Below are 12,403 nucleotides of genomic sequence, written 5' to 3' on the forward strand. Positions count from 1 at the left end.
AATGAGAAACACTGAAGCAATGACACCAAAGCCTTATTTGGCATTAATAGATTCGGTATACAACATGAATTACGAGGTCAAAAGATTTTTAAAAATACAGGGGGCAATAAACAGGTGTCAATGCTCTGTATTTTACTTTCTCTTCTTAAAACAAACAAACAAACCCAAAAAAAAACCAAGAAGAAAACAAAAAAAAAACAAGAAAAAAAAATCCCAAGAAGAGGAACAGGATTTCCACTCTAGTGGAAAGGTTTAAGGTTGTAATGAAGTTGCAAACCAGGTTTAATATGGTTACCTTACCCTTGTTGTCAAATGAATTTTAATGAAAATTTTAAAACCACAAATTCAAAAGTATGCTCTCCTTTTAGAACAATTTACTAATGTTATTGGGGACTAACATTAAAAAGACAATGACACTCATTAAATTAAAAGTATATTACACTTTAGCTATTCTAGATTTTGCTTCAGCTGCAAAACCTTGGTGTATTAGAAGCAACACTTGCTAAAATTATGCTGGGAGAGAGTCACTGAGTTCAGGAATTTTTCAATTTACCCATTAACCTTCAGAGATTGTGATTTATCCCAGATAAAACCTTGTGAGCTCCTAAATCTGAAGCTTGCATTTCAGTTCAACTTTTCCCTGTTTTGGGGTTTGCCCTTCTTTACTTCATAACAATATCCTTGGGCTTATTATTTATTTAAAAATATAAAGTATATATTATTATATTATTATAATATTATAAAATATAAACCCATTATTTATTAATGGCAGCAGGAGGAGCTGGTGATACCAAGTTTCCCCGTGCAGTCCAGCATTACCTCAGGCCCGGGACGCTGGGTTTTACCTCTGCCAGGACATGACTCGGCTGGATCCGCCATCGCACCCGTGCTCCGGAACGGGGCAGGAACCGCTCCGCGATCCGTGCGATTGCACACGGCAGAGGGGGCAGCTCCAAGCTGCGGAGTCCGGCAGATAAAATATTTTACTGGGTTTATACCGTGAGCATCACACAGGAAGAGCTCGCACAGGGAACTGTGAGCATGAAGCCAGGCCTGACTGCAGAATTAACCCCAGTATGTTTAAACCAAACTGCTTAAACACTGCGTTTGGCGAGTTCATTAGAAGGAATTAATTAGGGGTTGTGACTAATTAGTGATTTCTGCACTGCTAAACGCGTTTGATGAGGCACCACAGGAGGGCAGGCCTGCAACTCTGGAGTGGAGCTCGCCCTCCATGTTTGAACTTTTCCATAAGGTTGGCTTACAAAGCCATGAAGATTTGGGTAAAGTCGATGCCCAGCGTGTGGGGTGGGGTGGGGTGGGGTGGGGTGGGGTGGGGTGGGGTGGGGTGGGGTGGGTTGGGCTGGGCTGGGACGGGTTGGGACGGGACCTAAAGAACACTTCCCCGCTGCCCTCAGAGCCGCAGCCCTGACAGCGGCACCACCTCAGGGGCGGGACCTCCCCATGGAGCTCCCGCCCTGCCGAGTCTTACGTTGTGCGTCTGACGTCACGGCTCAGAGACGCCGCGAGAGTGAGGGAGAAGGAGGAAGCAGCTTCTCCGCGCTCGCAGCCGCCATTTTGTCTGTGCGCTTGGAGGACACGGAACTCGCTCGCTTTCTGTTCCAGTTGTAAGTGGTGAGGGCGGCCCTTCTTCGTTCTCTTTTCACCTTCGCTTCCTTCGCTTTTTTCACCACTCCTTTCTGTTTCTAGGGGGGACGAAGCAGCGGGTAGACGGAGGGGACGCAGGGCGTGGGGTTGGGTGGGAGGGCTGCTCGCGTTGTCTCCGCGGCGCAGGGCGCATCAGGTGTTGAGAGGGGAGGAGGATTCTCGGTACAGGGGCTCTGTGGGGGTCTCCGCGGAGGGCTGGGCTGGGCGGAGCTGGGCTCATCCGGGCCCGCCGTGCCTGGCGCCCGCCCAGGTGGCAGCGGGAATGGGCCCTTCCTCCCCCGCCGGCCCCGGAGGCCTCCCCGGGGGAACGTGGCGTGAAGTGGGCCCGGTGCCCCTGGCTTGGGGTGGCGGGTGTCCCCTCCAGGATCTGCGGTGTCGGACTTTTGGTCATCCCAAAGGAATAAGCCTTTGACCTCTTCCGCCTGCCAGGATTTTGAGGAGAGGCATTTAAAAATTGCTGTGTAGGCAGCTTACGGCAGGGCTTTCGTGGCCCTTGTGTGTATGGATCTGTTCAGTAGGGGAATGGCTCCTTATGGCAAAATGTGGGAGTGAAAATTGCCTGTTACATGGATTAGTTCCACATGCTACAGAAATGCATATGTTCGTGGCAGCTGTCAGTATTACATAAGTGAAGTTCTTCGGCGCTTAAAATCAGACAGAGCACAGTAGTAAAAAGTTTTAAGGTGGCTTCTACCTTAAAATGGACTCAGACCGATTCTGGCCATTTCCTCCTCATTTAAATTTACTTGGCTCCTTTAGGGACACAATTTGTAATTTTTATCCTAATTTCACGTGTGCTATGTGCATTTGATTGTAGTTAAGCAGTAGTTAGTCTTCAGCAAAGCATTTTCTCCAGTTTCCTGTGTCAAGTATTTCTTGCCCCCAAGCCCTGCTCTGCAGAACAGTTTAATGGTGATTTTATTTAGATAGTTGTTCAATACCTCAGTGCAGCCTACTTTCTGCCAAGCAGGGAAAGAAAAAATATCCCAGGCAACCATAAGTAGAATTTTCAGTTCCCCTATAACTGCGTGGAGCTCTGCACCTCAGGAGTCACTGAAACCTGAGTGTGCTTCAGAACCTGAGTTATGTAAGGTGAAAAAAGAGGAAAATGGCTTTGGAGCTGTGTAAAAAGAGAGGAAATTAAAGCACATAAATGAAACACCAACTCGGTTTTAATTTTTTCAGGTGTTTTTGTTTGTCATTTGTTACATTATTATTTTTATTTTTTATTAGAATCTCACAAGTGAGTAAGATTTTCTGAATCATGACTCACCCGAAATGTATACAAGGCACATATTTTGCACGGTTTGGTAATATGCTTTTGATTTAAAAAATATTGTTGCGGATGTCTGTAGGTTTTTTTAGTTTCGTTCTTTTTAATTACCAGCCTCTCACAGATCTTCTGAAAGTATAATAAAAAAAACTTTTTTTTTTCCTCCAGAATAGGCCTGTCGTTTGCATGTTCTAGGAGTTTCTGTCTTAATGCATTCTCTTTGTATAGAGGCATTGTTCTCTGTAAATTTACACAGATTTGCACAATTTACACATGATTTACAGTCATGATTTTTCTACTCTATTGCTGTCATTGTCTCTAAAGTACTGTTCTCACTGTCACTGCTTACTGCAGAAACTTTTTATTATCTTGTATAAAATCATTCTTTGGAATATACTGAAGTAGATACAGAAGATTATTCTTACTTTTAAAATACTCTTCAGATGAGTAAACAAATAAGTTGGTTTTGTTACACTAATTCTACTGTGTTTTACTTTGCCTTTTTTTTTTTTTTCAGTTGTGCATGTACCTGTTTGAACAAAGATTTCCTGCACCTAACATCCAGCAACAGAAGCTGGTGGGTTTTGTCTTTGGCAAATCAGCTGAACTGTAGAACACTCACAGTCCTGCATGCTAATAGGGTGCAAAAGTTGTGACTTGGCTCCAGGTGCTCCAAAGCTGTGTTAATCCATCAGCGTTCACAGTGGTTGTTGCTAAAAGTGACTGTTTCCTGGTGTTCTGTAAATAGTTTAGTGTGAGAAGTTTTTAGGCTGATTGTGCATACTTGATTTTACTTTATAATACAGTAGGAAGACCTAAATCCAGGTTTTATTGTTAGAGGATGTCTGGAGAGGAAGGTTTCTTCCAGTAGAAGGCTCTTTAAGGATGCTATTGTGTTTAGTCACTTGAGGGTTTATTTAAAACAGGCTTTAATGACATGTTTGAAGCTATTAAATGAAGATGAGTTGGCCCATTTAATCTTGATTTGTGTTTCATAACAGTGTTAGTGTTGGGATGAGGGAGCTGTGTCTGCCTGCCAAACCGACATAGTTGGGGGAGGGAGCTGAGAAAAAATGTGTCTTTTTAGTTTTGTCATACTTGGTCAAGCTACCGTTGTTGACTTGCACCTACATGTGTGTTCATTGATTTAAAAAAAAAAAATTATTGTATTTTGCAGTGGGAGATGAGGCATTCAAAGCAATCTCATTGTCCTGAGTGGGACGACAGAAGGAGCTGGGATCAGAGGAAGCACAGCAGCAGCCGCAAACGCAGAAAGAGGTCCCACAGCAGTGGCCAAGAGAGCAAGCACTATAAACCCAGTCGCATTTCAGAAAGGTATAAGGCTCTGAACTGAGTAGTGCAAATGTTTCTTACCATGTCTAAAGTAAATGTGTTTTCAGGGTAGGAGTTTTTGAATGCCTAGAGTTGTCAGTTCCTTATGGCTTAGCTTGCTTAAGACAAGCCTGATACGTAGCTGTTAACACAGCACCTGAACCATTAAATAGAAATTCTTGAATAAAAGCAAGTGAGTGTTACTAGTTTGTCTCAGTGATGTCAGTTAAATATTGGTATTGAATACAATCAATATTAAATTTCATATGAAAAGTGCTTTTTAACTTAATGTGAACAAAAGAAGGGTGAAGGTTTGTTTAATCATTTAATACAATGGTAAGTATGAATTTCTCGTACTAATTTGGAAGTGATTTGTGTTTTCTCCTACACCGCTTTCACTGGAAGGATGTATTTTTCTGTTTTGTCTTGGTTTGTGTTGATTTTTTTTCCTTGAAAAGATCCAATGGAATTATTTTAAAAGCTCATACTCATGCTTATTAAAATGCTGGAAGGAGTAGGCGTACAGCAGTAAGGGAACTCTGTGCCTCAGCAGCTTTCTTAATGGTCTGTTTTCTGTGCAAAAGATCCTTGTTCCAGATAATCTGAGGTTTTAATGTTGGTTGCAGAGCACTTAGAGCTATGCTACTTCTCTCAGTCTCTAGGCTTTATTTAACACCTGGAGCTTTGAAAGCATAGAAGGGATGATTTCTGTATTGAAAGTGGTTTATCATATGACTTTAAAGGTTGTAATGAAGTTGCTCAGTATATTTTAGGAAGTGTTTATCTTTTTTAAGTCTGAGTTTCTTACTATGCAAACTGTGGACAGATCATACATTGTTCATGTGGATGGCTGCCATGTAATTGAGACTGACAATGTTGTTAAATCCCTAATAAAGTAACATGAAAAGCTCCACTATTTTTGGGGAGGGATTCAATTAAAAAAAACATTTCTGCTGTAAAGACAGATACTGTATAACTCAGCTCAGGTCACTTATCTTGTTGGAACCTCAAGTTTTTGAAGTGGAGAACATTCACTTAAAATATATTTTCAGTCATTATTTGGACGATAGAGCCATAAATGAAAGAGACCATCATGACCGGAGATATGTTGAGGAATACAGAAATGACTTCTGTGAAGTGTATGACCACAGGCATTATCACAGAGACTATGAAAAGAGTCACCATCATCACTATAGCAAATCCTCTGGTCGGAGCAGGAAAAGTAGTCATAAAAGGAAGCATAAGAGACATCATTGCTCCAGTCACCAATCGCATTCGGTATGAGTAATTTTTAACTTTATTATTAATGAATTAGTGGTAATAGACTTCGTAAATGAGTGCTAGAGCTGCAATTCCTGATCCACGGTATTTAAGAAATACATTATTGAAAAAGGATTTGTATTTAATTGAGTCTGTTTGTGGAGCATGTGAATATGTTGTTAGTTGAGATTCTTGGATCAGTGTTGGGTGGGGGAGTGGGATCGTCAGTATTAGTTGTACGCTGGGAATGCAGGTGGTTGATAGTCAAAATCACTGGGATTGATCTGAAAAAAATGTCTTGAAAATGAAGACAGGTAGCTGTCCTGTTTTGAAGTACAGCTGTCACTTAGCTTTGCAGCATAGTGAACCATGTTTTATCAGGTGGATTGTGAGATGTTATCCACCCTATTGCTAAAAGTAATTGAATTGACATGCCTTTTTAACATGAATTGAAAGGATGAAAGTGCATGTCTGGTAAATTGATGTGGACAATTCTACATGTAGTTCCAGAAAGCTTTGATGAGCCCGGTACCCAGCTAATGGCACCTAATGTCTTAGTGAGATGGGATAAGTTTGCTGCTTGCCTTCTTTGAAGGTGTGCTCTGAATTTCTCATGATTGTCGTGATGCCCACTGATGCATCTACAGCTCCAGGTGTTTTATACCACTTTTCTGCAGTAGAACAGCAAGATTAGCAAAGTTATTAGATTATATAATGTAAATTAAGGACTTCAGGGTACGTTTCCTCCCCTCTCTAAACATGGGGGAAGTAAAATTGTTTACATGAGTGGATGTTTTAAGAATAGAAACATTTCACCTGACTGAGAGCTTAGGTGTGTAGATAAATACTACTGTTTTTTTGCTATTTGCTAGCAAAGTATTAGAAATAGCAGTGTTGCAGTCTTAATCTGTCTTCAATTAAGCCACTGTTTGAGAGACAAAATTGTGTTGTTTTTTTTCTGTTGCTTGTATCACTTTAAGTATTTATCTGAAAATCTGTTCCTTGCCATGTTTTTCTTCTGTAACATAAACTGTGCCCTGTGAATTTCTGGGGACTGAATTTGAAATTGCTCCTGCCAACTGTTCGTGGCCTGGTGTGTAACTGAATGCCTGAATATCTCCCCGCTGAATGAATTGCGTATTCTGCCCTGAATTCACTCTGATATATTGATTGGCTGGACGATCTTGGTGCCGTTTCCAGAAGAGTCACCGAAGGAAAAGATCCAGGAGTGTAGAGGATGATGAGGAGGGTCACCTGATCTGTGAAAGTGGAGACGTTCTAAGAGCAAGATGTATAGAACATTTTTCAACACTTTTAAAAAACTTTTCAGAAAAAAATCTGTTTAGAATAGTATGTCAGAGGAGGGGGGCTAAAGAAATCTCATTGCTCTTTTTGTTCTGTTTTTTTTTGTGCTTTTTTGTTTTTTTGCATATCTTCTTTTCTGTAGAATTTAAATACTGTGTTCAAAAAGTTCCAATTAGTAAATGAACTTGAGATTAGAACAAGAGATAGTTTTTTGGCTAACTGTTTTCATGACTCCTGTCCAATAAAATAATGCATTCTGATGCTGAAATTTAAAGTAATTATGCTTTTGTAATGGCACATTTTTAAATCTACATTAATATGTTCATTTTCCTTTAAGTATTTGTATAATTCTAACTTATTTTTATTCTTTTTAGATGAAATTGTTGCGACTTTAGGAGAAGGAGCTTTTGGAAAAGTAGTGGAGTGCATAGATCATGATATGTAAGTGTTGGGTTATCTTTATTAGTGGATCTCATGATAAAAGCTACTTAGATCAGAAATTAAAGCTCAAGGACATTTTATTTAAGAGAAAGTTGCAGTCAAATGGCCTATTTAATGATTGAGAATTTTATTTCGTTTTTCTGTTACGATTAAGTGCTGCTACTGTAACTGGAGGAGAGCAGCTAAAGAATGCAGAGTTAGTTTGGGAGACTTTAAAAGATGGTGCAGTGAATTACTGAGAAAGTAGTTTTGCTTCTTAATAAAAGCAGTTTCTGGAAAGCAGTTGCTTGGAATTGGGTGAGCTGTAAATTGCTTTCCTCAGTTTTCATAATCAAAATTATCCTTTAAAGTGTTTTTGAATCAACAGTAACCCAGTATCCAGTACTTACTTAATGGAATGATTGCTTCCATGTTGGCGACATGTCTGCTGAAGGAGAAGCTTAACTGTATTTTCTAACAGTTGTTAGAACTCAGTCTATTTTAACTGTATGTTTTATAGCAGCAGTTCTGTGACATAGCTTTAGTACCTTTTCCTCCATCTTTGGTTTGTTTGTCATTTCATAAGTGTTTTGGAGTTTGAGATCATGTTGTGATGGCAAGGAGTGTTCTGAATTGTCTAAGAGTGAATGGGACAGAGGAGCTGTGTCTGTGTTCCATTTCAGTGACAGCCTTACAGTCTGAATGCATGCAGGCATTCAGTGCAGGGCAGTTTTCATTGGTATAAAATGCTCACAATCCAAACTTCAGAAATTACTCAATTCCCCTGATTCCGTAAGAGCACTGGAAAAGAGCCAGGACAAGTTGTGCAAGTTGCAGGGAGAAAAAAAAGAAATAAAATTTTTGTAGTATTTTTGTTTAAATGAGAATTTTGTTAATTTTTTGATTGTTCTGCTGGCAGAGTCCCAATGTTTATTCTACTTCAGATGAGATAGTAATACTGAGAAGTCATTAATAAAGCATATAGTATAGGTATTTGAGAAAGAGAAGATCAGGATTACTTTGTTTTTTATAGAACTGTTCTGGTTGAGTGCAGCATGCTTAAATCAAATTCCCCTAATCCAACTCATAATTCTCCATGACCTTTAATCTTCCTGTGTTTCTTTTATTAAAATCAGGCTGCTTTGGGGTTGTGGTATTTAACAATAATTGATCCAGTTTGCCATGCTTTACTTTCTTTTCAAGGAGAGGAATGCATGTAGCAGTTAAAATAGTGAAAAATGTTGGTCGATACCGGGAGGCAGCCCGTTCAGAAATACAGGTGTTGGAACATTTGAACAACATGGATCCAAGCAGCAATTTGTAAGTATGGAATTTGAGTAGTCAGCATACCAAGGATTTGAAGAAAGTCATTATTCAATCAATTTTCATTTGTTTTCTTTTTTTTTTATTTTCTCTTTTAAGCCGCTGCGTCCAGATGCTGGAATGGTTTGATCACCATGGCCATGTCTGCATTGTTTTTGAGCTACTGGGGCTCAGTACTTACGACTTCATTAAGGAAAACAGCTTTCTGCCATTTCACATTAATGACATTAGGAACATGGCCTATCAAATTTGCCAGTCTATAAACTGTAAGTAAATTTCAATACTCCTTTCAAATATATGTTTGTGCTTTGGATTCTCCTTTAGGAATTTAATGTGCAAATTATGGAATACTGTTCTCTTTTTCCTTGTAGTTCTACACCATAATAAACTAACTCACACAGATTTAAAGCCTGAAAATATTTTGTTTGTGGAGTCTGATTACATAGTGAAGTATAATGCCAAAATGGTAAGTTTGTTCTTCGTTTCTCTCAACTTGAATTTCACTACTTCTGTTTTCATTGAAACTTTAAAAAGAAAAAATACAGAGATAACAAGTAACTGAAGCTAATTTAAGGTTAACAAAAGAGGAAAAGAACTCTTGTTACTGTAAATGGTCTTTACTCAGCTGTTTGGGGTATTGAGATTAAATCACTTTGTTACCCACTCTTCTTGGAGCATTGAGCTGCACAGGAATTAAAGTATTTGGAGGAAGTGTTTTGTTACACATTTTATGCTAGCTGGTACTTTGAAGATAATGTGATAATGCTCTTTGCCTAAGCATGCTTTTAAAAAGAATTAACAGCATTTTGATTTCTTGCAGAAACGAGATGAACGCACTTTGAAAAACACAGACATCAAAGTTGTTGATTTTGGAAGTGCAACTTTTGATGATGAGCATCATAGCACGTTGGTATCTACAAGACATTATAGAGCTCCTGAGGTTATTTTAGGTCAGTAGAGACTCTTAACTGAAAGTTCATCGTAGTTCATTCAGATGTCTTTACTTCATAAACCAGAGTAGTTGCTCATGGTTCTGGTAATCAGTCATCTCTTAGATGGTGGTAGTAAAATTGAGAGTAAACAGTAAAATAAATATTCTAAAACCAGAAATAAACACCAGGGTCTGAGGAGGGCATGGGTGTAAGTTGAGCATCAGTAAATGTGTGGAAACTGGGCATATGCTTTGTGGGTTATAGATTCTGAGAACGTACTAAAAAGTAAAACAAACTTTGCCTATTTTGCAGCACTGGGATGGTCTCAGCCGTGTGATGTGTGGAGTATTGGTTGTATTCTGATTGAGTATTACCTGGGATTTACAGTGTTTCAGGTGTGTATCTACACTTACATAGAACATGTCTCCTACAGACTACTGATTTTAATCTTTTAATGACATGCACTTAACTATGTAAAAGGCATAACCTCATGGGGTTTTAAGGATTATATAGATTAGACTGGAAAACCAGCATCCATACAGGAAAATGTTACCTCTTGGATATCTCCATCAGAGTATCTAAGATGGTCTTTTCTGGCATTTTGAGTGAAGAAGACTGTCATGATACTGCTGGAATTAAGAGCAAAGAAAACACCTGTACAATGTTTGGTTTATGAACTGTTGTTCAAGGGTCATCCTAACTGTGGAAAGTGTTGTATAATCTGCATTGCATAATCTGTTTTTTATAATTGAAGGTGGCAGTGTTTAAAGATATTGTGACAGTGCTCTAGCAAAATCATGTTTGCAGTTTGAGTGTTGTTACCAGCACTCAAGTGGCTCAGAGGAGAAAAATGTGCTAAGTGCTTTCATTGCTTTTTCTACACAGACTCATGATAGTAAAGAACACCTGGCAATGATGGAAAGAATACTGGGGCCTCTGCCCACTCACATGATCAAGAAATCCAGGTATGTTCATTGTAGAAGTGGTAAGTTGCCTAATATTTTCTCTTACAAGAGAAATTGCAAAGTTGCCATTGTAAGCTATGAATTGCTGCAGATCAACAGGGATTCAAAGATTCAAAGCTAACTTTGGTATGGTCACCAGAACAATATTGGACATCAATTTTTCTTTAACTCTGAGAATAGAGACCATGTCATCACAATAATTACTGTGAGGAAGAAGAGGGCCCTTGCTTGCATATATAGCTGTCATCCTCTTCTATTGCCCCTCCATATCCTTCAGACCTATGCTTCAGTGATCTTTCTCTCTTCCTCAAAGATAACTCCATGCAACAGAAGTTTCTCACTTCCATGGCAAGGACAAGCAGCCAGCACAGGGTTCTCCCCTGACCCCTCTATGTCCAAGATTTAGAGGTCCTGGGATTTGATTGTCTGTTTTCTTTCTTACATAAGCTGTCTTCTTGCCAGTTCATGTAGATAATTCTGTAATTCATGTTAGAGTAGAATTGCAATAATTCTGGGTTGGATAGTGTATATGGTTTGTTACAGTTGTCCAGTTGATTATAGTGCATTTTGAAAAACAGGAAAAAGCTTGGAAAGCAGCAATTGCAATAGATTCAAGTAATACTAAAAAAAAAAAAAAGCTTTTTTCTAATGATTGTGGCAGCTGAAATAAAAAAGCAGCAGATCTCTGTGAATAAATATTCACTTAAAGAAATGTTAGCTCTCAAATGCAGAGAGACATGCAGGAACACTTAATGGTGTTTTTAAACTTCTTGGAAAAGCATCTGCTTGCTGTGTGCACTGACACCAACTTACTGTTATTTCCTTGTCCTGCAGAAAACATTATTTTCACCATGACCAGTTAGACTGGGATGAGCACAGCTCTGCAGGCCGGTATGTCAGGAGACGCTGTAAGCCTCTGAAGGTAGGAGACAGCATTTTTATTGCTGTTAGACTGCAGTTGTGAAAGCTCTCGCTAAAATACCTCCTGCTTGTTTCTTTCAGGAATTCATGCATTGCCAAGACACGGATCATCAAAGTCTGTTTGACCTTGTTCGCAGAATGCTGGAATATGATCCAGCCAAAAGAATTACTCTTGATGAAGCCTTGCAGCATCCATTTTTTGATCCATTAAATAAATAAATTCAAAGATCTTCTATGCTTCTTCAAGGAGATTTCCTAGACTGTGTCAGTCAGTCAGCAGAGGTTGCATGAAACTTTTGTAAGCTTTAAATTATTTTGTACAGTTAAGTCTGTAAATAATTACATATGTTTTGTATAACTGTTATGTTTACCTTGTTGAGCAGTTGTAGTCTTATGGATATCAAAGTGAAAAATAAAAGTAATTTTCATTTTTGAAAGCCTGCACCACTCTCCTTTTACAGATTATGCTAGTCTCACTGTAGGTGAGGAGTCTGAGCTAGCTGAAGGAGTTCTGGAAACATTCCCCAAAACTTGCTTTCATCAGTCATGAAGAAAAGATCCAGCTAGTTATGCTGTGTGTAACAGTTTGATGGCATTTTGAACTGTTGGAAACCGTATATCCTAAGTAGGTGGCTTTTTTGGGTCACCTTTTTTCCAGATTTTCTGTTACATAGCTGCATTGCTCCCCAGCCAGTTAGCTTTTGGAAACTTGTCTGATGCTTAAGGTGTTAATTATTCAGAGCTAATCTTTTTAGTTAAGGTCTGAAAAGTAACATTTCCTACTTTCAGTGTTGTTTCTAGTCATTAAAGATGAACATTGTTGTGATAAGTTTTTAGACTGCAGAGAAATATGGCCTGCCATAGAATAATGGCATATTTAAGCTCTTGCAGTAATGAGATCATTCTGAAGTCTTCAATATGTATTTCTGTGCAGCTTTGTTTGTAGTTACTGGTAAATTAAGTGACCTTGGGAACTGAGAAATGCTGGCATTGAGCCTGTACAG

The 12,403-nt window shown here is 39.0% G+C and overlaps 1 protein-coding gene across 5 annotated transcripts; it reads left to right on the forward strand.

The window, feature by feature from the left end:
* The first annotated feature begins 1,434 nt into the window (after positions 1-1,434).
* CLK4 (CDC like kinase 4) lies at positions 1,435-11,836 on the forward strand. Of its 5 annotated transcripts, none has more exons than XM_005523538.2 (14): positions 1,435-1,635; positions 3,459-3,518; positions 4,119-4,276; positions 5,326-5,551; positions 6,734-6,824; positions 7,213-7,279; positions 8,462-8,578; positions 8,681-8,847; positions 8,953-9,047; positions 9,402-9,531; positions 9,826-9,908; positions 10,399-10,478; positions 11,313-11,400; positions 11,481-11,836. In XM_005523538.2, exons 2-14 carry the CDS (start codon positions 3,465-3,467, stop codon positions 11,616-11,618), a joined length of 1,494 nt encoding a protein of 497 aa, XP_005523595.1. In that variant the 5' UTR covers positions 1,435-1,635; positions 3,459-3,464; the 3' UTR covers positions 11,619-11,836. The 5 variants fall into 5 exon arrangements, with proteins under 5 accessions (XP_005523595.1, XP_087919752.1, XP_087919750.1 ...); XM_088063626.1 differs by having other exon boundaries at positions 1,435-1,632; XM_088063624.1 differs by having other exon boundaries at positions 1,435-1,628.
* Positions 11,837-12,403: the final 567 nt, after the last annotated feature.

Source organism: Pseudopodoces humilis, chromosome 17 (genome assembly GCF_049639895.1).
Source record: "Pseudopodoces humilis isolate 2021_Gansu_Grassland_sample_001 chromosome 17, ASM4963989v1, whole genome shotgun sequence".
In the NCBI taxonomy this organism is placed as follows: Eukaryota; Metazoa; Chordata; class Aves; order Passeriformes; family Paridae; genus Pseudopodoces; species Pseudopodoces humilis.